The sequence below is a fragment of the Perca fluviatilis genome, chromosome 5, assembly GCF_010015445.1.
Source record: "Perca fluviatilis chromosome 5, GENO_Pfluv_1.0, whole genome shotgun sequence".
NCBI classification, from domain to species: Eukaryota; Metazoa; Chordata; class Actinopteri; order Perciformes; family Percidae; genus Perca; species Perca fluviatilis.
Window position 1 is genome coordinate 14,675,759 of NC_053116.1, and position 24,176 is coordinate 14,699,934.

The 24,176-nt window shown below is 39.1% G+C and overlaps 2 protein-coding genes across 5 annotated transcripts; one reads left to right on the forward strand and one right to left on the reverse strand.

Annotated features, from left to right (window-relative positions):
* Nucleotides 1-513: 513 nt before the first annotated feature.
* LOC120559695 (glycerol-3-phosphate dehydrogenase [NAD(+)], cytoplasmic) lies at nt 514-8,252 on the forward strand. Its single transcript, XM_039801618.1, has 8 exons — nt 514-662; nt 2,008-2,185; nt 3,396-3,536; nt 3,743-3,881; nt 4,406-4,518; nt 5,815-6,051; nt 6,947-7,053; nt 7,167-8,252. Exons 1-8 carry the CDS (start codon nt 619-621, stop codon nt 7,261-7,263), a joined length of 1,056 nt encoding a protein of 351 aa, XP_039657552.1. The 5' UTR covers nt 514-618; the 3' UTR covers nt 7,264-8,252.
* A 1,034-nt stretch (nt 8,253-9,286) lies between these two features.
* Nucleotides 9,287-22,259, reverse strand: LOC120559225 (glucose-6-phosphate 1-dehydrogenase). 4 transcript variants are annotated; one of them, XM_039800783.1, is made up of 14 exons: nt 22,142-22,259; nt 20,248-20,313; nt 18,954-19,075; nt 14,906-14,943; nt 14,670-14,778; nt 13,855-14,072; nt 12,541-12,699; nt 11,924-12,049; nt 11,558-11,651; nt 11,258-11,444; nt 10,925-11,160; nt 10,723-10,799; nt 10,412-10,504; nt 9,287-10,319 (listed from the first exon to the last, which is right to left on the reverse strand). In XM_039800783.1, the coding sequence occupies exons 1-14, from the start codon at nt 22,185-22,187 to the stop codon at nt 10,229-10,231; spliced, it is 1,662 nt and encodes a 553-aa protein (XP_039656717.1). In that variant the 5' UTR covers nt 22,188-22,259; the 3' UTR covers nt 9,287-10,228. The 4 variants fall into 4 exon arrangements, with proteins under 4 accessions (XP_039656717.1, XP_039656719.1, XP_039656718.1 ...); XM_039800785.1 differs by lacking the exon at nt 22,142-22,259 and adding an exon at nt 22,029-22,140; XM_039800784.1 differs by lacking the exon at nt 22,142-22,259 and adding an exon at nt 21,946-22,117.
* Between the last annotated feature and the right edge of the window lie 1,917 nt (nt 22,260-24,176).

A 24,176-nucleotide genomic window follows, 5' to 3' on the forward strand; every position in this document is an offset into this window, starting at 1 on the left:
TAAGACTTTTTTCAACAAACTATGACTTTTTCAACATATAATATGTACATACATGCATTTTCTAGTTAATATAAATCTGCAAAGTCTACTAAAGTCAGCAAATATATGCAGTGGAAAAAAAATCACAATATTTTTTATCGGTAGCAACGTTAGTATTAAGTAGCAGAAAATGGAAAAACTCAGTAAAGTACCTCATATTAGTACTTAAGTAGGGTACAGTATTCCCACCACTGTGTATGGTTAATAAGATTACTGAAGCAAGCAGCCTCAATAACTTCCCAGGTTGTTTTCTTGTATTTGCACACACCGTTATCACGCCATGAAGCCGACCGTTACACCATAAAACGTTAAGCAATGTCTGCTAGTTCACATAGCTAGAGACTTTGTCCGATTTACTTTGAGCCTGATAACCTCTAGCTAATCAGCTAGATGAATGAATGACCAGATTGGCCCTTCTTTTAAAGGGCGGTTCAGTGTCTCCCCTCGGACAGACCAATAAAACAGTAGTGCTGCTTGCAGCTCGCTCGGTTGCATAACCACACTGAGTACAAGTCCACAGCAGGTCCACAGTCAGTCAGCCAGCGTCGGTTCAACCCCTATTCGATTTACCACTTAAGAATGGCAGCTCCGAAGAAAGTCTGCATCATTGGCTCTGGAAATTGGCAAGTTCATGTGTTAATGTAGTCAACTATAAACTGTTTAACATGGCTAACTTTAGAGTTCGTTGGCATCTTTGTGTGTTACCAATTGCTTGTTCACCCATCGAACCGGTGCTAGCCAACTTAACATTAGCATCACTGAGCAACGTTAGCATCACCGGGCAACCATCCATGGCAACCATCCAGCTAACGTTAACTAGCAGTTAGCCGCATTTTCCATGGTGACGTTAGGGAAGTTTGACTTATACCATTAACTAATTTGTAACATTTAGCTAGCGTTAGTTAGCTGGTACACAAGCCAGTTTTAGCCTTGATTAGTGCTAATAAATCGGCTGAGTACAGAAAACTGGCCATGTCAGTCACGATTACGTTAACGTTACTGGGATTTTGCCTGTCAGCAGCAGAAATATTAGCTACGTTATATGTTAGATGAAACTCTTCTTAGTACCTGTACAGTAGAAATATGTTGTTGTTATTTTACAGCCACCATCTATCTAATCATCTACAATGTGCATGGCTTTATATTCTTGCCCAAAAGAAGCCTCCAAATGATGGTTTTCTATAACACCAAACCCCATTCAACTGTCAACATTGTCTACTTCAAAATCTCAGCGTGCTAAAAATTCATTTCAAACCGTGGTTGAATCTTTTAACGTTAAGTCCTCTAGTAAATTCGGCATATAGCTCTAGTTATAGTTTATCAACCAAACATATTTACTTTAGGTAAAATCTTTGTTTTATATTTATTGGAAATAAATTACGTTTAAAGTTTAATAAGCTCATTGATGTATTGTTTTGTATTGTATTGGCTCCGAATTATTAGACGACTGCCTCAAAATCATGTTAAACCCCTATGCAACAATATGGTAATAAACATAAATTCATCAAAGTTCTCAATGGAGTTTGGCGCAGTGTTGTCTCCACACACCAGTAGTCGAGGGTAGATCATATTATGGATATAAACCTGTTTTATGTCTATGGGGTAGATTAACCACATATGTCAGCTTATCTTGAGTACAGCCTGCCAGGTCATTATCTCCAGAAAACAGAAGTTGGTGATTAAAGAGCAGCAACTTTAAAGGAAACTAGTAAAAAAAAAAAAAAAAAAACAGGATGAGCCATGATTAATAATGACCTGGTGATCACACTTCTGTATATCAAGACTTAAAAGGCAAAATCACTGGATGTTGGATCATTTCAAACCCCTCTGCTTATCATACATGGACCCACACTGACTGTTTTCCTTCCATTTTACTGTCAATATTCACAGACTTTTAAATGCAGTGTGAATTTTATCACACTTGTTTTATTTAAATGAATTACTAACTTGTAACTATTACCAATACAGGGGTTCTGCAATTGCCAAGATAGTGGGTGCCAATGCTGCTCAGAATTCAAATTTTGACACCACCGTAAAAATGTGGGTGTTTGAGGAGACAGTTAATGGGCGTAAACTGACTGAAATTATCAACACTGACCATGAAAATGTGAAGTACCTCCCTGGTCACAAGCTGCCAGCAAATGTGGTAAGAAACTGTTAAGTTTCCCACCATTCAACAGTAATTCAGTTTTCTGCCTGTTGCTTTGCTACCTGTTCAGTGCATGGATGTAATGGTTATTTTGGTTCCTTGAGGCATTATTTGTACAGACTAGGCCTGAACAATATATTGTGTCAACATTGCTATCCCAACGTGAGCACATGCAATAGTGACATCGCAGAGGACGAAATGTGAGTCATGGTGTGAATATGCTCATCATTCAGGTCACGCTGAAGAAATGTTAGCTGCTTAGTAGGGGTGTAAGAAAAAATCGATACACTTTAGTATTGCGATATTTTATTTTGCAATACTGTATTGATTTTCAAAAAGGCAATATTTTTTTTTTTTTTTTTTTTTAAACGTTCAAAAATATTCATGTAAGACAGTGGTTCACGTTTATGTTGTGTTTAAACCCCCTACCGCTAGATGGCTATGATGAGACGCACCACTAGTGGCCTTGCCTAAAAGTGCCTAGCAGTGCCTGACTTTTTGCTAGAAACTAACAACGTAGCTATGGCTGAACTTTGGCCTACTTTAGCATATAAACATTAGCTCACTAAGAACCTGTGAACCACAATCTCAAGATTAGATTTTCTGTGTACTGAATTGTTTACCTAAAGTAAACTTCTTTGACTTCTTCTTTTTTTTTAAATATTAGTTTTTCTAAAATTATACTTTAAAAAAAATCCCAATATATCGCCTTACGCACAGTATCGCAATATATTGCAATATATCGTGACCCACGTATCGGGATACGTATCGTATCGCCAAATTCTTGCCAATACACAGCCCTACTGCTTAGTAAAACAAAGGTTTGCATTCACCACATCTACTCATTGTCGGGTAATTTTGACAACATTAAGTCTCATTTATTGGTTTCCTGGTTACACCTGTGCTAAACGCTGGTCCAGTTCTTTAAATTGCAATATACTGTATATCGCAAACAACAAAAGAATCGCAATATCAAATGTTTCCAATATGATGTTCAGGCCTAGTACAGACACATTATGCCTTGTATCTGCTTTTGTTCTTGTTGCCCTAAATAGCTTCCTCTTTCACAATAAAAGATTATTAGTCTTTTTATAATGAATTTATAATATCAGTTTCTGAATGTGCTCCTAAAGCAGGTTGTTAAACCAGACTTTAATGAATGTCATATCTCTTACAACATCCTCCTCACCCTCCTTTTCCTCCTCAGCTGGCCGTCCCAGACCTGGTGGAGGCGTCCAGTGACGCAGACATTTTGGTGTTTGTGATCCCACACCAGTTTGTTGGGAAAGTGTGTGACACCATAAAGGGCAAGATAAAGACTGATGCACTGGGGATATCCCTCATCAAGGTTGGAAATGGCTCTTTTAATTTTGTCACCGTTTGTCTCTGAATTTAGTCGCTTTAGACGCTACTTCATGTTGTATGATGCATACAGGATGTGTCCAGGTTAAAGCAGCCGCAAAACCAGTTGTGCAGTGTGGTCTTTGACCCAAATACCACTAGAGATGGCTTAAAGTAAATACACTGCTTGAGTATTTGTTTATTTTCCTCTAGGGCGTAGACGAGGGACCTGATGGACTTAAACTCATCTCTGATGTGATCCAGGAGAAGCTCGATATCGCCATGAGTGTACTGATGGGGGCCAACATTGCCAATGAGGTTGCTGATGAGAAGTTTTGTGAGACCACCATTGGTTAGTCTGATTATTGGCTTTCATGTTTTTTGTATTTCTTGCTTTTATTTTGCGATTGCTTAGCATTGGCTTGTTGCTTAATTAGGACAAAGTTGAACTTTGGTTAAGAACGCAATCAGCAAGTTTTAGTCTTGAGGGAGGAAGCATGTTTGTTATGTGTTCCAGCTTTCTGCAACGTCAGCATGAGGGTCACAGTTTAATCTGCTTTGTGGTGTAAATGACAGAGTGGGCTGGTTCAGTTTGACATTTGCTTTCTTTACATCTTTGTACGCAGCATATGACTGCATGCTTCATGGGATTTCCTTTAGTGCGTGACAGAATTAATATTTGTTGGATCAGTGCTGGCAAATGTAACTTCTTTGAGGAATTGGAGCTTTACAGCTACACTCTAAAATATGCAAAATCACTGTGATTTAACCATGACTCTTAATAAAAGTCTAACAATATATGTGGTGGTGACAACAAGTCATCTTGTAGAGATCCCAAAAGATAACCATGTTTTTTTTTCCCCCTCTTGCTCGCAGGGTGTAAGAATAAAAACCACGGGGCTCTCCTGAAGGAACTGATGCAGACCAACAACTTCCGAGTCACTGTGGTAGAGGAGTATGATGTGGTGGAAATCTGTGGAGCCCTGAAGGTGAGCTTTTATTACGATTAGTATGCTAGTATAGGTATGTTAAGTATGCCATTACCAGCAGACTGTTACCAGTGAAGTAAACTCAAGCAATATGTCTTCTCTGCATCACATGACCGTATCAATTACGACGTGACCAGTCCGAGCTAACGTTGAATGAAATTTGTTAATCACAAATGTAAATCAACCTTACCTCTTCCACTCAATTTAATATTTTCCAGTATTATTTTAAAGGGGACATATCATGCCAACCATTTTCGGGTTCATACTTGGGGGGGGGTTTCTAATGATTTCTGCAAGTGACATAGGAAGGGGAGCCACATCTGAATGGCTTGTTGAATCCCATGTATTCTGATCTAGGCAGCCCACATACTATGCAGTTAACCCACTACATATTCAATTTGATGTCATTGTTAGTATGAATAGTATGTTAGCATGTGATTTTAAACAGAGCCCATGCCGTTTCATCATGCACTGAGTCTTCTTGCTGAATTACCATTATGCAACATGGAAAGTAGTTTAGCCAAGTTTAGCAATTGTCCATTTAGCGAGCATGACAGCTGCAAAACTCTCTGCAGCTCTGTCTTTGTACACTGAGCAGAAGTCAGACAAAAAACAAGTTATGTATTAGTATTTAGGTACATTCCAGCATTGCAGTCCTGTCAAATATAATGTATCTTTGAAAACTACTTTATTATATACACACAGACTATACTGCCAATAAAAGAATGCTGACAAATCACAGAAATTGACATTTAGTTTTGCCTCTAAGCAGCAACTGACTGAATAAATCTTCCCCTGGGATACACTGCAAATGTTAAATGAAACACTGTACTTACGTTTTTTTTTAAAGGCACAGCATTTACAGATTTATATTGAATATGGAATGTTTTTTGAGGATGGAATATTTTTCAGGGTGTTAGTTTGTGAGTTACGCCATTTAACATTTATACGCTCATAGGCTTCACACATTTTAATAAGAAATGATTGTAGATGTAATTCTTCTGTGGGTACCAAATTAGCAATTCTTTTTTTGCCAAAACATTCTTGATTCCAGCTTCCATTCTGATCCCAGCTTTTCAAACGTGATGATTTGCTGCTTTTCTCTGTTTTGACATTATTGTAAATGGAATATCTTGATCGTTTTTGACCGTATGTCAAACAAACAAGACGTTTGAAGATGTTATGTTAGGCTCTGAGAAATTGTAATGGGCATTTAGATTCAGAGTCTGCATCCTGTCCAAGGTATCCGCTCTTTTACCTGCAGTCTTTGCTAACACTTGCTCATCCGTCCTTCAGAACATTGTTGCGGTCGGAGCAGGTTTCTGTGACGGTCTGGGCTTCGGAGACAACACAAAGGCAGCAGTGATCAGGTTGGGCCTGATGGAGATGATTGCCTTCGCCCGTATTTTCTGCACGGCTGGTCCCGTGTCCTCTGCAACCTTCCTAGAGAGCTGCGGAGTGGCTGACCTCATCACAACCTGCTACGGCGGCCGCAACCGCAAAGTAGCCGAAGCTTTTGTGAAGACAGGGAAGGTGAGTGCTCAGATTTTGAAATATTTTTACCATTTTTTGAGAAAAGGAAAAAAAGTCCAACTTGTTTGGATTTTAAAAAGATTCAGCAGCCAAAGCTGATGATTTCTCTCAATTGGTTGGCAAATGTTAGAAAAGGTTGACACAGAGGCAGCCACCATTTTATCACCATAAAACATAACAAAATTGTACGAAATAATATATGAAATGCAGCTTTAACCCACTTAGTTTAAACATGATTCACCTTTTATATATATACTGCAGTTTCTGCACTACACACTTATTAATAATTAGTGCGCGCCATTTCTTGAGACTAGCAAATCCATATTGTGGTGAATTACACATAGTGACTTTCAAACTCTATAGAAATACATTGTTAATATTAACTACAATATGATATGAAATACTGACAAGCCTTGTGCCATTATTAGCCAAGGACTAAATAAGGGAAAAGTACATTTTCCGTTGTTTTGAACACGTACTTTTACCGAGACACTCCTGTTTTGAGCGTTTTTCAATATTTGTTTAACTAATAATATAACACAATACAAAGACCATAGACAAAGAGGTTCAATTAAGACCAGACATAACGAAAACCACAACCAGGTGTTTGTATTGTGTAAATGAATTACTGTTAAAGAAAAAATATTGAACAAAATCTTATGTAATACCGAAAGGGAAAAATAACTCATCCTTCAGAAAATACTTAACATAAAAAAATATATATATTTAAGCATGTTGGTCCATAAAGTTAATTCACAGTCCGCCACATACTGACATTGTTTTTTTAAAATATAATTTTAAGTATGAGAGTAAAATTGAGTGCGTGGACCTATCTCTTTTATCATTTAAAAAAAAAACTTTACTTTACACTTCTGCATGTCACGTTTCTTCTCAGTCCATTGAGGAGCTGGAGAAAGAGATGCTGAACGGTCAGAAGCTGCAGGGACCAGCGACAGCAGCCGAGGTCTATCTCATCCTCAAGCACAAAAACCTAATTGACAAGTAAGTTAGGCAGCAACACAACACATTCATAATCATGTGCAGTGCTTAGAAAGTAGGTCATAGACATCACCTGCATTATTTTGCACTCAACAATACCTCCTCCTTCCTCCCAGGTTCCCACTGTTCAATGCAGTGTATCAGATCTGCTATCAGGGCCATCCAGTCACAGAGTTCATAAGCTGTTTGCAGAACCACCCAGAGCACATGTGAAAAACAACAAACTGACCAAGTGCCTTCTAAATGGAAACCATTACCAGTTCTCACCTGTTACCCATCAGAAATAGACGGGGGATGACCAGTCACTCCACAGCTGTCATGCAACTAAAAGGGCTCCAGCCAGTGAGCGCAATTCATGTTCACTCTTTGGAGAGGTTGCATAACATCTGTGCGTTCAGCTCTCGTTTTACCACTTTGTCCTTAACACTGGGTTTCTTTTAAGTGCTTTTTTTTATTTCCTGACATTTACATGAAACTTGAAGGATCATTGTTGAAGGATTTTCTTTCCCCTTGCGATGGTCAGATAGCTGTTTTTGCCCGAGATTTTTTTTTCAAAATCCGAACGCATGGTATCACTTTTCTAGACCGTAGCAGAATTGAAAACACTAAAGAAATCCAGACTTGACTGGATGTCAAAATGAGAATTCAATAACAGTTTTTAAAAACGTTTGACTCCTGTTTTAGTCAACCCTTGACTGCCATTCAGTTAGTAACATTTGTACAATGTTTTTAATGGCACTTCATCATGCATTCAGATTTTGGCAGGGCCAACCACTCAGGGCAAAGAAACAGCTGTCTGTAGAGGGACTTATTAGTATCTAACGTCGTTGCCGTCTAGTGAATGCTTGTCCAGCATGACAAGTTCTTTAATTATATATGTAATACCTCACTTAATTATTTGTGTGTGCTCTAAAGTGTCTTACAAAATTCACTATGGTTTTTCTTGTCCTGTACTGTATATTAACATACTGTTGATCGCACAGCAACTGTTTTTAACAAAAAGTAATGCAAGTGCCTTAGAATGCACGGTTGCTAAGTCTAGCCATTGTCTTTTCTTGTCAAACCAAAGACTTAACTACTTAACATCCGTCCACTATTCCATTTGTTGTTGTGACCCTGACTGACATCGTTTTCACTGTTATGGCTAATGTGTTAAATAATGTCAACATTTGTCTGTGAATAAACTAATTGTTGTCAAATCATCGCTAGAATCCTTTTTTAATCTTGCATTAGCAGCAATGATTTAAACATACGTCACTGCAGTGGGAATTTTGGTTGAAAAAAAAAAAATACTGCCAGAATATTGTTATGTACGCTCTAAAAGCAAAGTGTTGCAGTGGTAGGAGGATGAAAGTTAAATTTATTGATCTAATATTACAGAAAGCTGAAAAATGTGGAAGCGTTATTGGAGGAAATACTAGCCTTTTAGCTTTTAAAAACTTTCTGTAACATCAGTTTGTTTTGTGGCTGGATGTGAAATATGCTTGACATTTTAAACCGCAATACAGTAGGCTTTTTACAGTAGACTCTGCGATTCAGTGTGTGCTTACCGTTTCAGGACCGACAACTGACGTCTTTGTGGCATTGCAATTAGTTAATTCATTTCGAGGAGCGTCAGCCAAATCCCCAAAAATTGAATTTGACATTTTGTGTTAGATGACAATATTTTTGACACTCATGTCTGTATGCTAAATTTGAAGCTAGAGCTAGCATGCGATTAGCTGAGCATAAAAAAAAATATAGAAGAGAAATAGCTAGCCTAAGTGTATCTCTAAAGCTCATTAATCGACACGTACCTCAGTTGTTTAATCTTTACAAAAAACGAAATGACAAATTTGTGGTTTTACGGGACATTGGCCAAGAAATAGCTTAATGACGCTATAAACCCACAAATAGTTTTCAACTTAAACTTTTTTGTACAAATTAAAAGATCTTAGATACATGTTAATAAGTGAGGTTGAGAGGCATTTGCATTTAAAAAAAATTTTTTTGGGACAGAGCCATGCTAGTTGTTTCCTCCTGCTTCAGGCTTTTAATGCTAAGCTAGGCTCCTGCTTGCTTCACATTTAGCGTACATACATGAGTGATGTTGATCCTCTCATCTAATTCTGAGCAAGAAAGCCAATTGTCAAAACTATTTCTTTTAAGATTTTCATTTAAATGCTGATACACCCACCAAAACATAATTTAGTGACTTCAGTGCTTGAAGCAATAAAACCTACAAAGCGTGAGACACTTTACCAGAGAAGCAAAACTAGTTTATTACAAGAAGTGGGAATGTAGCAAGCTTCACATACAAGTGTGCAGTTAACAGCAGTATTCAGTACGTCATTACAAAGACATTCACTGTTGACCTGTGGTAGACACTGCTGCTGCCTTGAAATATACTTTGAAATATGGAATGAACTTCAGTAACTTAAACTCAGAAGAAAACATGTAAACAAAAAGGGAATGAAGCTCAGTTGGAGGCTACTAACCAAGACATAAAGCTTGTTTTGTATGTCCATAAGGACACTTAAGACTATTCCAGTATGAATGCTTTGCCCTTTGCAAACCACAGTGTCTATTTATCTTAAAGAGGAGGCATACAAATAAATTACACTAAGTGCGATTAATAACTGCAGTCAAAGCATAATAGTATTACAATCACAATGGTTATTAAGAGTGACAGCTGGTGAACAATCATTCCTGTTGTTTCTCGACTCTGCTGTGTTCAGTTCCCATCTTTGGTACAGTGCTGAGTGAGCATGACTCAGCGGAGTGTTTTGTTGTTGCTCTGCTCTTGTTACTCAGTCATCCTGACAAATTAAGACCCAATTAATAGAGACAGGGACATGGAGCTAGTTCATCAGACCGTTATTTTGTTCACAAAAACATTTTTTTTGTTCCCTCTCCAAGTGACTTGGTCCCACCTCAAAAAGAAAAGAAAACTTGCTGTATATGTAATATATGAAGGGAAAAAAAGAAAAAAAACTACCTCAAAAGCTGGTATATGCCCATGATGACCACATAAATTCACATTTCTCTTTTGAATGCGTGATGAACTGGCTCCAAGGAATAATTGCCATACCCGAGTAAAAGTTCTGCTACTCTCCAGTATTGGATAATGAGACGGCTCACTTACCCTGCTGCACTCCTCATACTATCATACCTCTACTCCTCCCTCATCTAACCAAAATCACAGTCTGTGAGGATTGACCCATTTATAAGTGCCTTCATAGCGAAATCCAACTCTCTTTGCAAGCTCGTCTGCTTCTGGTGGGCCACGGCTAAGAAGAAAAGAAACAATCACAATCAACACTCTGTATTAACTCCTCTTCAAACTGAGGGAGGAGGGGGGTAAGTGAATAACATTTCCTACCTTCCGTATTTGTAAGGAAGAGGTTTGGGCTTCTCTCTGTCTATGTGATGAAGAAGAGGTGTGAAGATCCTCCATGCTTCCTTTAGTTCATCACTGCAGTGACAAACAATCATGTGGTGGAGGACATAACAACAAAGTCAAGTAGTGTCATGTCTAAAATAGGTTAAGGTTTTTTACGATGCAGGTTTCCTTCTGGCTGAGGCAGAGAAAAGATGCACTATGTCGCTCGTAGCTCGCATGAAGCAACATGCTATTTTAACAGATTGTTTACAAGTAGTAACATGAGACAGTAGTGAAAAACTAAGACAGACCTGCGTACAAAGTGCATCTGACTCCCACAGAAGACGTCCAGGATGAGACGTTCGTAAGCGTCTGGAAGCTTCACATCCTGACAACAAAAAGCACATTTTGTGTTTTTTTATTTATTTTATTTATTTTTTTAAATATGGTTAAGAAACTGAATAGCTTGGTTATCTTTCCTTTGTACAGTTGTTTAAATCAACTTGAACCTGCCTTGTATCTACTCTTGTAGGTGAGGTCCAGCTCAGTTTCCTCAGGGCTAAAGTAGACGCCAGGTTTCTTGCTCATCATCTTGGCGTAGACAGCCTCGTTGGGCTGCACACGCACCACTAGCTCATTCCTGCGGCACTGATTTCCAAAGATGTCCCCTGGGACATCTGTGAACTGAAGCCGCACCTCAGCTTTCCTCTCATTCAGAGCTTTTCCACAGCGAAGAATGAAAGGGACACCTACGGAGTGAAACATTTTAAAGCCAATGCGTTATAAAAGAGCAGGGGGAAATGTGAGATCAGTAGGATTTGTTTTGTAAAGGCATGGCGTGTTTACCATCCCAGCGTTCGTTGTGCACATAGAGTACAGCGGTGGTGAAGGTGGCCTGAGTTGACCCTTTAGGAACTGTGGGATCATCAAGATAACCCAGTTTGGCGTCTCCCTCACCCTCTGGATCACCCACATACTGACCCAGCACCACATCCGACATAGACACTGGAGCGATGCACTTCAGCACCTTCACCTACAAGAGGGAACACAAGAGAACAGAATCCCTCCATTAGAAACCCAAACCATAACATATCACTCCATAACTGTAGTAGTGTTTGAGTGGCTCTCTGGGAGACGATTTTGTACCTTTTCATCCCTGACATCATCAGAGCTAGTGGATGCTGGTTTCTCCATGGCAACCAGGCAGAGCATTTGGAGCAAGTGGTTCTGCATGACATCACTGATCAGGACAAAAAGCATAGTTGGTCACACAAAAGACAGGAAGCGACAATGTGATGGCTGTTCCTTAAAATTATAACTTGTGTTAAAACTGGTAAAATCTTTTCATTGTCTAAACCAAAGCTACCAATGATTATTTACTAATGAAAAGTAATTAAGTATGGTACTACTCTGCTCATTCCTATACAACTTCACTTTAAACCTGGTGTATTAACTTTAAAATTAGCATACAAAGAGAAACTTTGGGGATTTCTTTTTTTCCCCCCCACTCACCGGATGATGCCAAAATCATCAAAGTAGCCCCCTCGGCCCTGAGTGCCAAACGGTTCTTTGAAGGTTAGAACAACACAGGCCAAGCTGTCCCTGTTCCAGATTGGCCCGAAGATTCGGTTCCCAAATCTGCAATGAACATCACAAAATTGTTCTCTGCTCAGCGGCAACACACATGCACGGCGCGAAAAGACGGCGGTTCTTGACAGAAGCTTTTCTAAGAAAATGATCTTTGACCAAACAAAGGATTACAAAGCTCAGGGAGAAATACCACTAACTCTAAGAAGAAATATATACTGTATATTTCTGGTAATATAGTTTAATTAAGCCCATTCTCCCAACTGATAACTGCTTTGATTTCCACAATCTGACATATGTGACCAGGTTTATTTTATTTTCACTCTATTGGATTATTGTTATTTTATAACCTATGAGTGGGTGTAGCTCATTTACGGTTACCGCTTAATTAAAAATTCAGGCCAGTCAGGCTTTGTTCCTCTACATACAGTAGCTGTTTACCAGCAATGTTATCCTATTTGACAATCATAATCTTTACGAGGCATAAGATGATAAATAAATGCATGTAAAAAAGGGTCCTAATCTGAAGATTGTTTGCTTACCTGAGCACCATGAGGTTCTGCACCATTTCCTTGCCCAGATAGTGATCTATACGGTAGATTTGATCTTCAGTGAAGAGGGAGGAGAGGTGAGTGGACAGCTCCTCAGAGCTCTGAAGGTCATGTCCAAATGGCTTCTCTACGATCACCCTGTTCCAGCCTCTGCGCACGAGAAGAAAAGAACGGAACAATTCAAGTTCTGTCCACTTTGATTGCGCTCATAGTCTCGCATTGCCAGACCTATCTCCACAGCACGGTGGAGTAAGGTCTGGCTACACCACACATACATTCCAGGATAGGAGAAAAAAGAAAAGACTCTGGGTTATGCATTTCTTTAAACCAATCACAATCGTCCTGGGCAGCACTAAGCTCCGGACGCAGCGATGCTGGCTGTGCAAAATGGTCTCGGGAAGGAACTTGTTTTGGGTGGAGCATTTGCACCCCGCAACTGCTCACATAATACAGCAACGTGAGCTAATTAAATTAGCTGGATACATGGGTAAATGTAATTTGCTCATGATCACAATGACACATTAGTGGAACACAACTTGGTTTCCACTTAAATTCAATTAAAATGACATAAGGCAAAACAACAAATACTAAAAAGGAACTAAAAAACACTGAGGATAGGAACTGCTGAGGATCACTTTTTCCCCTCCATCAGACCTGCTTATGAAGAAACCAGATGAGAACAAAAAGTAAGAAAACATTTTTCTCTTAGGCGTCATATACATCATATTTTAGCTAGGTGTACCTAATAAACTGGCAACTATTTCTCTTTATAATGTTCAGTTTTTGTTGAAACTATTTTAGAGAGGTGTTGATTTAACTATATCTTCATTCTGGAGGATTTAGGTTGCAGTGCTAAAACTGTATTGCATTAAACAGATGTTGTTCAGCCTACTCTCATTGGTATGAATGGAATGGACACAATAATAGAAACGCCATTGTATGGCTGCACCTATGAAAGCACCCAGAACTTCCAGTGATGCTGGTAATTTTGCAGTCACCCAAATGTACACCTCTGAACCATGGTACTAGTGCCGTCTTATGGAGACATAAAATCTTTAATCACATTTTATTGGAGGGATTTCTTTGTATGTGCTAAAAGGCAGTAAAACAACGAAGCTTTGAATTAAAAGGGTAAGGTGTTGGTACATATTTTCAAAGAACGGCTGAATAGTACAACAAGGGACATCATTGGAGCTTTAAGACATACCACTCTGTGTGTAAACAGTACAGACTGTTAGACATAGCAGGACAAAATACAAGTAAACAGTGTGCCGAAGCAGCAGTTAGTAAGATAAGTGTACTGACTTTGTGCTCATACAGCAATGCTTGATGTTCTTGGTAACATCGTGGTAGACGGTAGGTGGCAGCGCCAGGTAGAAGAGACGGTTTGCCTCTGGTCCTCCAGGCAGAGACAGGATGTGCGTGTTGAGTTTGGAGAAGGAACTCTCATCTGCGTATTTCCCACTGATGTACGAGTTCCTGCTGAAGAAGGCTGACAACCGCTCTGCCTCTTTATCCGTCACCTGGGTCAGAGGATAGTAACATTTACACATGAATGGATTTCATAACGATTTTGAAAAATGCAGTCGTGTGTGTGAAAAAATTGTTTCATCCAGAGTCACCAGGACTTGAGGACTATACATACAATACATGAAATGGAAAGATTTATTGTATTTCTAAAAATATAAATTGACCGATTATATAACTCCACTGGGAGCTTAGTTTAGCCACTTGGGGGCAGCAGAAACGAGCTGTAAAAACAACACTGACATGTCATCTTTTAAGTTGACATGGCAAACTTGTTAGCAGGTTTTTAAGACCTTTTTTTTCGCTGAAAACAGCTGCCAGCTGTGGTCGAAAACAATGCTGCGAGAGGGGTGAGAGGGAGCCAAAACGATAAAGTTGCAGGTCAGCCAGCTGAAAAACAAGCTTAAACTCACTATAAAGCCAAGTGGAACCGCAGATTAATGTGATAACTCTCCGTAGGTTCATCATCTCTTCAAGGATTAAACCAACAGAGGAAAGAAGAGTAACAGAGGGGATGGAAGATGGACCTGCACATGCATATGAATCCGTTAAAAGATTATAGGGCGTCGCATCTCAAAAGGCTCAGTTTTTACCTTCAGGTATGGCATGGAAGAAGTCCGAATGTCATCAACTGTCAAGTCAGAGCGAGCAAAGCCCACAAAATATGTCTCCTCAGGGAGGAGGCCGTCTCTGTACAACCACCTGGGAGAGAACAGAGAGACATAGCGTTCAAACTTCAGAAGCTTCAGTCCAGATTAGAAGTATCCTTCCTCACACTCTGCTGTGCTACTGATGCGAAAGCCTTCACTGGGGTCAGAGGTTCACTCACCATAGTGTTGGATAGATTTTCTTCTTTGCCAGATCCCCCTACACACAAAATCAGAAATAAGATTTCACTTTAAAAACGTAGGTCACAAACACAATCATCAAGTTACTGTGCAGCGTATTTAACTAGTGCCAAAGTGGTGATTACTTTCCATCTCCGACTCAATATGCTGCAGCACTACAGGTCACACCGTCTGGCAACAGGTAAGCAGGTTGCTTTAGCCATTTAAGAATTATGCGGCCTTAGTAATCCCACTGAAAGCAAGTGCTAACCGCTGACAGAGTGTGGAGACAAAGAACTGCCCGAATGCTGAAGAACCGGTTGCTTAGTGGTTTAACTATAAGAGCTTACCGATTGAACTTTTGATAGTGGTTGACATGTTTCACACGACAACACAAGGGCTTTACTGTATACTACTACTACTACTACTACTACTACTACTACACTACAGTGTCAAACAGACCGGAGACACTCAGAAATCAGAGATGTCCTGAGGCAAACTTCTAATCAATACAAGGACAAGACAGAAGTCAACTTAATTAAAAGTATTTCCCATAACACCCTCCTGCTGGCCTAAATCACAATCTCACATCTGCCTTTAAGACAGTATTGCTCAGCTGGGAATTCAACTCATGTTAACCCTGCTTCTTTGTTTAAGATGGTGCGTTTAAAATAATAACAGATGAGAGAAACTGAACAAAAATCTGCCTTTAATGTCACTCTTAAAAACTTGGCTATGCATATGAACTTATATGTACAAATGTCCTATGACATAAGCAAAGGACAAACCTGTTGAACAAACCTTTCATGTCATCATGAAGCTGAACTATAACTATTAGAATTAGAAGTAGCAAGTGAAGGTTTGAAAATGTCTGTGACTGTATGTATTCACTTTGTGATAAACATGAAAAAGACGCTTGCAGTGCAGCCCTTTATAACAGCTGGAGCAACACACATATCTATAAAACAAGTAACTAGAGTGAGATTGCACACAGCCCAGCCCTTCCTCTGACCTGCCTGTGTATGACATTGAAAGAAAAACGCTGACTGTCAGTGACACTGCAAAAATCTGCAACAGCGCCACTCTATTCTCCCAAGAGCAAACTGTGCAAGAGACAGGCAGACACAGCCAATGAATGACTGTAGCCTGACAAGATGTTAAAAAACCTGAACAAAAAAGGTTTTTCACATGTGATGGAAACAAAAAAAAAAAGTTTTAAAAAAATGGTTCTTTAGAAAATAGGGTTTGAGCAGTAAAAGAAAAGCAGTTTACATTTTTTTTTAAGATTATTTTTTGGGCTTTTCAACCTTTAATTTTTGACAGGATAGCTAGATCAGAAATGGGAGAGAGAGGGGGAAGATATGCAGAAAATTGTCACAGGTCAGATTCAAACCCCGGACCTCTGCGTCGAGGCATAAACCTCTCAGTATATGTGCACCTGCTCTACCACTGAACCAACCCGGCCACAGCAGTTTACATTTTATTATAGATACAACCACGTTGCTGTAAAACTGTCTTCATTTACAACAGTGTTAGGCATGTCTTATTTAAATCAGAGAAACAAATGAATGAGAAAGAGACATGTAGATAGATTGAAGCCCTGGTAGAGAAGGAGAAGGCAAAGAGAGAAACATTGAGAAATGAGGAAATTGGCCAAAAAGATTTCAGAATGCCTGAAATGATTTTAGTTCCTGAACTTGACACCTGACCAGTATGAGGAAATAGTAAAACAGTGAAAAGAGGAAATTTCTTATCATATTCAACTTACTATTGAATTTACTTTAGCAGTAAAATAAATTAACTTTGATTATGATTAGGCATGTGCATTAAATGCCAATATTTTTCTAGTAACAATCAAATTGAGTCTGTGACATTGATTTTCACAAACCGTAAACTGCACTGTACTATTTTATGCTTTGTTGGATTGTTAATATTGGTTTACTTTTTGCACAATTTTAAATAGGGATTTTAATGATTAATCTATGGATCGATAAACCTATATTAACCGATAATGCAGAAGATGAGGGACATGTAAATTTGCTGTAGTATACCGTTGCCCCACTAAATGGACCCGCTTTGTTTTTAATGACATTTATTTACAGGTGTGTTTGATGACTGCCCGAAAGGGCCGTACAAACTATAAAACAAACGCCAGCCCTCTGAGGAAGAAACAAGTCGCAGCATGCCTCGCTCTGCTCACTGAGGCAGTCCTGTTGATGAACTTTCTTCCCTCCTCTACACAGACGACTGCAGGTCTACTCAGCCAAACTGTCACATGGTGAAATTAGCTGATGACACAGTCGTCCTGTCTCTGCTTTTAGGCTCCCTCCATGTCCACAGCTCAGCTCTGCAGGAGTTTGTGATGTGGTGTGAAATGTCCTGTTTAGAGCTGAATGTGGATAAAACCCAGTAGATGATAGTGACCTTCTCCCCCAAGCAGAGGCAGTTGGCTGAGGCAGTCACTACCACCATCCAGGGAAAGCTAGTAGAGGAGTATAAATACCTCGGGACTATTTTTGACAACCAGCTGAAGTTTTCGTCCAACCTAGAGGAAATTCTGAAGAAAAGCCATCAACAGCAGTACCTGCTCAGGAAACTAAGATCATTTGATGTAAGCAAGGACATCCTAACCACACTCTACTACTCATTTACTGAAAGTGTGATAACCTTTTCCTTCACTTGTTGGTTTTATTCCATTAGTCTTCAAAACAGGAACTGCTTACATCAAACTGTTAAAGTCTGTTCCAGAATTATTGGACACCCCCTGAGAGCTCTGTTCACCCTATGCGAACAGCAGACCTTGAAGACTGCCTGTAGGATCCTTTGTGATCCATCACGTCAAGTTTTCGATGTTTGACTGGCTCCCCTCAAGGCGCAGACTCCGCTGTCAGGGCTGTAAGACCCAGAGGAGGAAGGTGATCTTTGTCCCCAGGGCTGTCCAGCTCCTAAACTCCCAGCCCCACCTCAAGATTAAGCATCTTGAACAGAAGCAGCTTCTCTGTAATGCAGGCTGAAAGCTTAGTGTCAGACAGGACAGACTACTTAAGCCGCCTACACATGAGCCACAGGTTAAACAGCTCTGCGCTGGCTGTTCCATTGTTTTTCTAAGGGGGGAGCGGTGCCACCCAACTAGGTAGAGCCCTACCGGTGGCGCCGCGGATGGCTCGACATTGCCGCAGAGTGCTGTGCTCAAAGTTTATCATTCAAGTAACTTTGAGTTTACTTGTTGTTTTAACTCTGAATGTAGCCTACTCGGATTTTGTGTCAAACATAGGTCATGTCAGTAGTTAAAAGTGGTTTTCTAGTAGAAAAACATCCAACTCATTTCATAAATTATAAATGATTAATCGATTGTTAAGGCAGCCGACTATGGGTTAAAGAAATGGCTTAAAATTTGCATAACTAATTTTAAGTGATTTTAGCACTTTATTTCATGTAAACAAAGTTGTTAAATAAATGTTTGTGTTGATACAATGAATAAAAATGATGCATTTAGGGTGCGTTTGATTTAATTTAATTCATTAAATGAAGACAAAAAGGTTTCTGCAAGAAATATGTTTATGCTACAAAAAGTAAGCTTTTAAAAAGAATATTTATGTCATGGGACCAAAACTCAGGTCTCACACTGATGCTAGTTTTTGAATGATACCGAGTCTGAGGGGATACACAATATTGAAATGATAAGCAAAGAGGAACCTTGAGGTTTTACTGTCTCAATTTTAGGCTTTTGAAAGCTCGGATGACTCTATGGTGCTTGTTTGCATAAGCTTGGTGAAATCGGTTTCAACATTTCCTTATTCACATTATGTGCAATTATTGCAGTATTTCTAAAGATTTCAACACACTCTTTGAAATTATGGCAAACAATTCTTGTGTAAGTGGCCTACTCTGTATGTGCCAAAACTAATAAGGCTACACAGAGCAAAGGTACATGCTGGTTAGTCCTAACAGCTTTTCTGAATCACAAAGTAAATTGTGTGTCATGCACATCATTAGCTTTTACTTATAAAAATCACTGTCTAGATTATGACGCCCCTCCCCTGCTCTCACCGATGCCCCCATGATGATGAAGATGTGAACATCAGACTGATGGAACTCCACATCTTCATACAGCTCCTTCCTCAGCTCCCCAAACACCTCAGAGCGAGAGAGGGGGATGTTGTTCATTTTCTCTAAAAAGCAGACAAAAAGATAATCCAGTAAATAAAAATTTAACAATGTTTTTTGACATGTTAAAGAATCCATTAACCCAACAAATACAGAATGCACCCTACTTAACACAAATGTACCAGGCCTGCATAAAATTAGTATGCAGCCGATGATTTCATAAAAACGAAAAATGTGAAAGAAAGTTTGCGAGTCCTGGCCTAATATGTGAATTCAATGGACTTTTGCTCTAGGCTGGTAGCACCCTAAAAAAAAAAAAAAAAAAAAAAACTTTATATAATCACTGCAGACTGATTTGAAAATTTTATATCTTTGGGTTGTGGACTATTGGACACAAGACATTCTCCAACATTACATTTTTAGAATTTGGCTATTTTCTCCATCAGAATCCTAAAACATCAAATATAATACAAAAAAAAAAACCAACAACAAAAACCATAATAATTGACAAAAACGAATGTACTGATTAATCTAGAGTTGTACCTACCAATTAGTCAACAGTAAGTATGTATACTTTATGGTTTCCTGTGTAGATCAGCATTGACTAAATATTTTGTAAACAAGCTTAGTAAAAGTGTTTGATATCAATTCAAACCTGATTTATTTTTAGCTTAAAGGGTATGATTTAAATTTGGTTTCACATTTATTCTCATTATCTGCCCAAGATCTTTCTAGTTGTCAGTGTTTTGGTTCATTTTGTAAGAAGAAAAAAATAAGTTGAAATCTTAGGAACTGAGGTAAAAAAAAATTAAACACCATGGTATGGTTTACATGTTGTACTACCTTGTAGTCTGCAAATGCCTTTATCAATTTAAAGTGTAATTTTAAAAATAAATGTAGTTTCGAGTAATTTTGATATGCAATTATCATTTTAGTCATATGTTAAGAAAAATACCAAAATTGTCTGGTTCACTTTTGACCACAATTTCTGAACCATTTGTTGAGGCTTCTACCAAAGATGTAAACGCAGACAGGGGCGTAGCACAAGATCCTAGACCCTATGCATACGCAGTCCTGATGGGCCCCTATGTTCCTCAACCCACCCACCCGCCCAAAAAAAAAAATACATTTGATATTAACCTCTTATCCTAATTGTAACCTAATATAATAAAACACACTAAGATGTTAATGTTACTTAACACCTTTCAGTCAAAATGTCTAAATATGGTTTGCTCACCTGGTCTCAAATCCAAAGAGGAGGATGAGGGGTCTGTTGCTACTCCACTCCCTGGTGTGACACTTTCTGAAAGTGAGGGCCATGTGTTTCACAATGTTAAGATCTGCTTCTACTACTATATCTGACATAACTATAATGTTGACATGATATGTATCTACCGATGAGCTACCGAGCTACCTATGACACAGATTAGCCTATTATTGCTAATTATAGCCTATTCATTTTAAATTAAACATGTTTCAAATTAGGCTATTATAATGGTGTGTTGTATGCAAACATCATTGTTAGTGTAGTTAATCTATTTAGCCTTTACCTCAGATTAAATGTATAACCAAATTATCAGTTTGAAAGTGTATGTTCTGCTCTTTCAATGGGTTGTCTCAGTCCGGTCGCGAAGATATTCAAGCAGTTTAGCACCATGGATTTCGTTTTCTAGTTTGTGCTCACCTTTCTATAAAAAGAAGTCAGTTACCGATTGTTTCCCCCCCATTGTGTCTTCTCTCCTTCTCCTGTCTTTCCTTTCTTTTTTGGTAGCATGATTTGGCTTTCTTTGGCTTTTCTACAGCAGAAGTTTGCACTCCACCAGATGCTCAACTGAACTAACATAAACAAAATGCAGATGGACTAAACCATTTGGCGCATTAGAAAGGGACCTTAGTCTTTTTTTGTATACAAAATGTATTCAGTCAATCATTTCCTGCAATATAGTTCAACAATAGAGTATTTTTATACATGACAGTCACAGAGCAGAATTGACCATGAATCCTTTCTAGTTCTAGTAGTAAATGAAACACTATATTGTACTACCTTGTAATCTGCAAGTGCCTTTATCAATTTAAGTGTAATTTTAAAAATAAATGTAATTTCGAGTAATTTTGATATGCAATTATCATTTTAGTCATAGGTTAAGAAAAATACCGAAATTGTCTGGTTCTGGCACTGTTTCTTTGCTTCCTCAATTATCCAACTTTCAAAGATAAGGACCTACATATTTGAGAGAGAGGACAAACAGATTTCTGTGTGACTCATATAATTTGGTAAAGGAGCTAAATCAGGAAGTACTTTTTTTCATTAATTTCCCCACAGACTTCTTCATTTTACCCATAACTAGACCTGCAGACTGCGTTGACAATAACAAATATGAAACGCTTTTCTAAAAACATAGCAATCGACAAACTTGAAAACTCATGTAAGGTTTCATGTCATTCCTGTCATAAAATCCCTTCACATAAAAACAACACGTGGAATTCTGTTGATGGTGATTGTGAGATAGTTACTATAGCTCCCATACTTAGCCTTTCACACAACAAACTATAATGATATTAGTCAAATCCTCCACCAAATCCCGTATTTAGAGGGGCTAAGCGTTACTGCAGAACACCGTGATAAAGCTGGATACATTTCGGCTAACACATCAACAGTACACGAGCTGACATCTTGTTGCTTGGACAGTTTGCTAGCTACTCACATCCAGACGAAACCAGCTCAGATAATGCTGATATTTAACTGAAAACCGCCCTGTCATCAGCCCTTAGCTTCAAATGCTGTTGCGCCAACATGAGTTGACAAGCAACAAATCCCTAAACTGTCGCTTTACAGCTAGCAAACAGCCCCTAGCTTACATCTAGCTAGCTAACTTACATGGAACAATAAACACGGTTAAGTTAGCGCTACAGAAGTTAAACTACTGCTACTCACACGTCCGTAAACGAGATGATAACTTGGCAGTTAAAACCCTGAACCGAACCCAACGACAGGGTACGGGCTTTACACACACTCACAGCTGACAACAGTCGAGAAGGTGTGTGGTGTGCGTTTGCGAGTCCTGCCTACTTCCCTGTTCAAGCGATAAAGAAGAAATCGAGAGGTTTTTATTGGTTTGGGAGAAACATACCAGCGCTCGCTCGAGTTCCCATCACTGTCGAAACCAGTGACGCCATCGACTCTGCCGGTGGGCGTGGTTTAACTGTACACCCAACCTCCCACACACACACACATAGATATATCTACGCACACACACACACACTCCCGCCGCGCACGCACTCACACGCGCACGTTCGCACGCACACACAGAAGTGTAGTTCAATCTTCCCAGCAATGTGCTTGAGTACGAGGAAACAAAGAAGAGATTAGGAAAAAATAACAATTATTTGATTATTGATTATTTTTTCAGCTTTATTATTTTTTTTAAATACAATACTATTATTGACTCTTTTCCTTTTACAAAAACATTTAAAAGAAGAATTGTACCACTGGATATAGATGAATACCTCTGCCAACCAGTCAAGTTCATTGGTCAAGTTGCAGTTTACATCCATGTATGTCCAGACTCATATATATAGTAGCCAAGACTTTATAGAAATTTCAAAGAAGGTATTAAGTATATTTTTTGGTGAAAAGTGGATGCTTCACACACATCTTCAACCTGGCAGCACAGAAGATGTATACAACCACCACAGTTGGTAGCTCATGAGATGTGTGTGGAGCTGTGAGATTGTGTTCTAGTTCTGTTATGGCCCAAAACGTGTTTTGTGAGGTCACAGTGACCTTAGTCTGCATCCATGACGTACCACTTCCGGGATTGCTCCGTTGCCGCCAAAAATGTCTTTAATTTCGGCCAGATGTCCAGTACCTTCCACTTTCTTTGTCTAAGCATTTTAAACTCCGGCGGATTTATGAGGACTGGTTGACTGCTCTTCGGATCTCTGCAGGGTAAATCCAGACAGCTAGCTAGACTATCTGTCCAATCAGTTTTCTGTTGTCCTGAGGCTATTTTGCAGAGGCGCCGTTGCTCCACGTGGACGATTGTTATTGGTTTAAAAATAAATGCCAATAAACCAGAGCATGTTTTTCTACTATCCTGGAATGCTGTGTGGACTCACCAGACCCTCCTCTGCAGTGCTGTGAAGGACGGTCTGGCAATGTGAGACTACAGGGGCCTTGACCTTTGACCTCCAAAATCCAATCAGTTCATCCATGAGTCCCAGTGGATATTTGGGCCAAATTTTGTGAAGATTTCCTTAATGTGTTCCAGAGATATCGCATTCATATGAATAGAACAGACAGGCAGACAGACAACCTGAAAAGTTCACAGTATATAGAATGTGTGCAGTGGTCAAGGATAATATTCCAGAATGTGTGTTAAGCAGCTTACCAAATGGTGATGGAGCAGGTGAGGATGGACTAAATGATGCCAGTGTAGAAGTGCACCATCATTGTCTGGGGCAGGTGGACATGACGTACAGGCTCAGTAACTTATAGCTGGGCACTGAAGTTTTTAGCAAACGTTACTCAAACAAGAGTAAATAGAACATTTGTTGGGCACTTTTTCCATCTGTGGATTAATTTGGTGCTCTAGTGAGTGTATGTGGAATTGACTTGAAATAAACTACAGTGTGTGTGTGTGTGTGTGTATTTATGGAAATGAAAGAACATGTCTCCCAGTCTAACAGTGTTTTTAGTAGTTATTAGACAACAGTGGAGTGCTATTAGCACAGAGGAATAAGCTGATCAGGCTTTGGCTACATAGTCTATACAAGATGTCAGTAGCAGGAGGCTCATTGTTGATTTTGGTCTTTTGGATTTGTTAACCATTAGAAAAATATAAAACATCACAAGACATATCCTTTAATTGAATACTCAAATGCCCAAATGTACATTAAAAGCAAGAGTTATTGGTCACTGGGATGATTCCTCCTGTTGGTACTGGCCGTAAAGAGATGCCCTCCTAGTGCTCCTGTGCAAAAATGCCTTCTGAATAAAAGGTCAGCTGAAGCTAATATGAATTAACCAAATCCAGAGGGTATTTTCCATACAGCCTATAGTCACAAAATGTCCTTCTTGTGTTTAAACACAGTCACAGATTGAGAGTTCACAGAACACGTAACACTAAAAGCCAGGAACAAACACAGGCAACCAGACACTGAAAT

Coding starts and splice junctions, on each gene's coding strand:
- LOC120559225 (XM_039800783.1), bottom strand. CDS start 22,187: ATGGCGTCACTGGTTTCGACAGTGATGGGAACTCGAGCGAGCGCTG. Junction 14,944..18,953: donor TCATCATCATGGGGGCATCG/GTGAGAGCAGGG, acceptor TTTTGTGTGTAG/GGGGATCTGGCAAAGAAGAA. Junction 10,505..10,722: donor CAGATGCACTTTGTACGCAG/GTCTGTCTTAGT, acceptor TTGTCACTGCAG/TGATGAACTAAAGGAAGCAT.
- LOC120559695 (XM_039801618.1), top strand. CDS start 619: ATGGCAGCTCCGAAGAAAGTCTGCATCATTGGCTCTGGAAATTG. Junction 4,519..5,814: donor AAATCTGTGGAGCCCTGAAG/GTGAGCTTTTAT, acceptor TCCGTCCTTCAG/AACATTGTTGCGGTCGGAGC. Junction 7,054..7,166: donor CACAAAAACCTAATTGACAA/GTAAGTTAGGCA, acceptor CCTTCCTCCCAG/GTTCCCACTGTTCAATGCAG.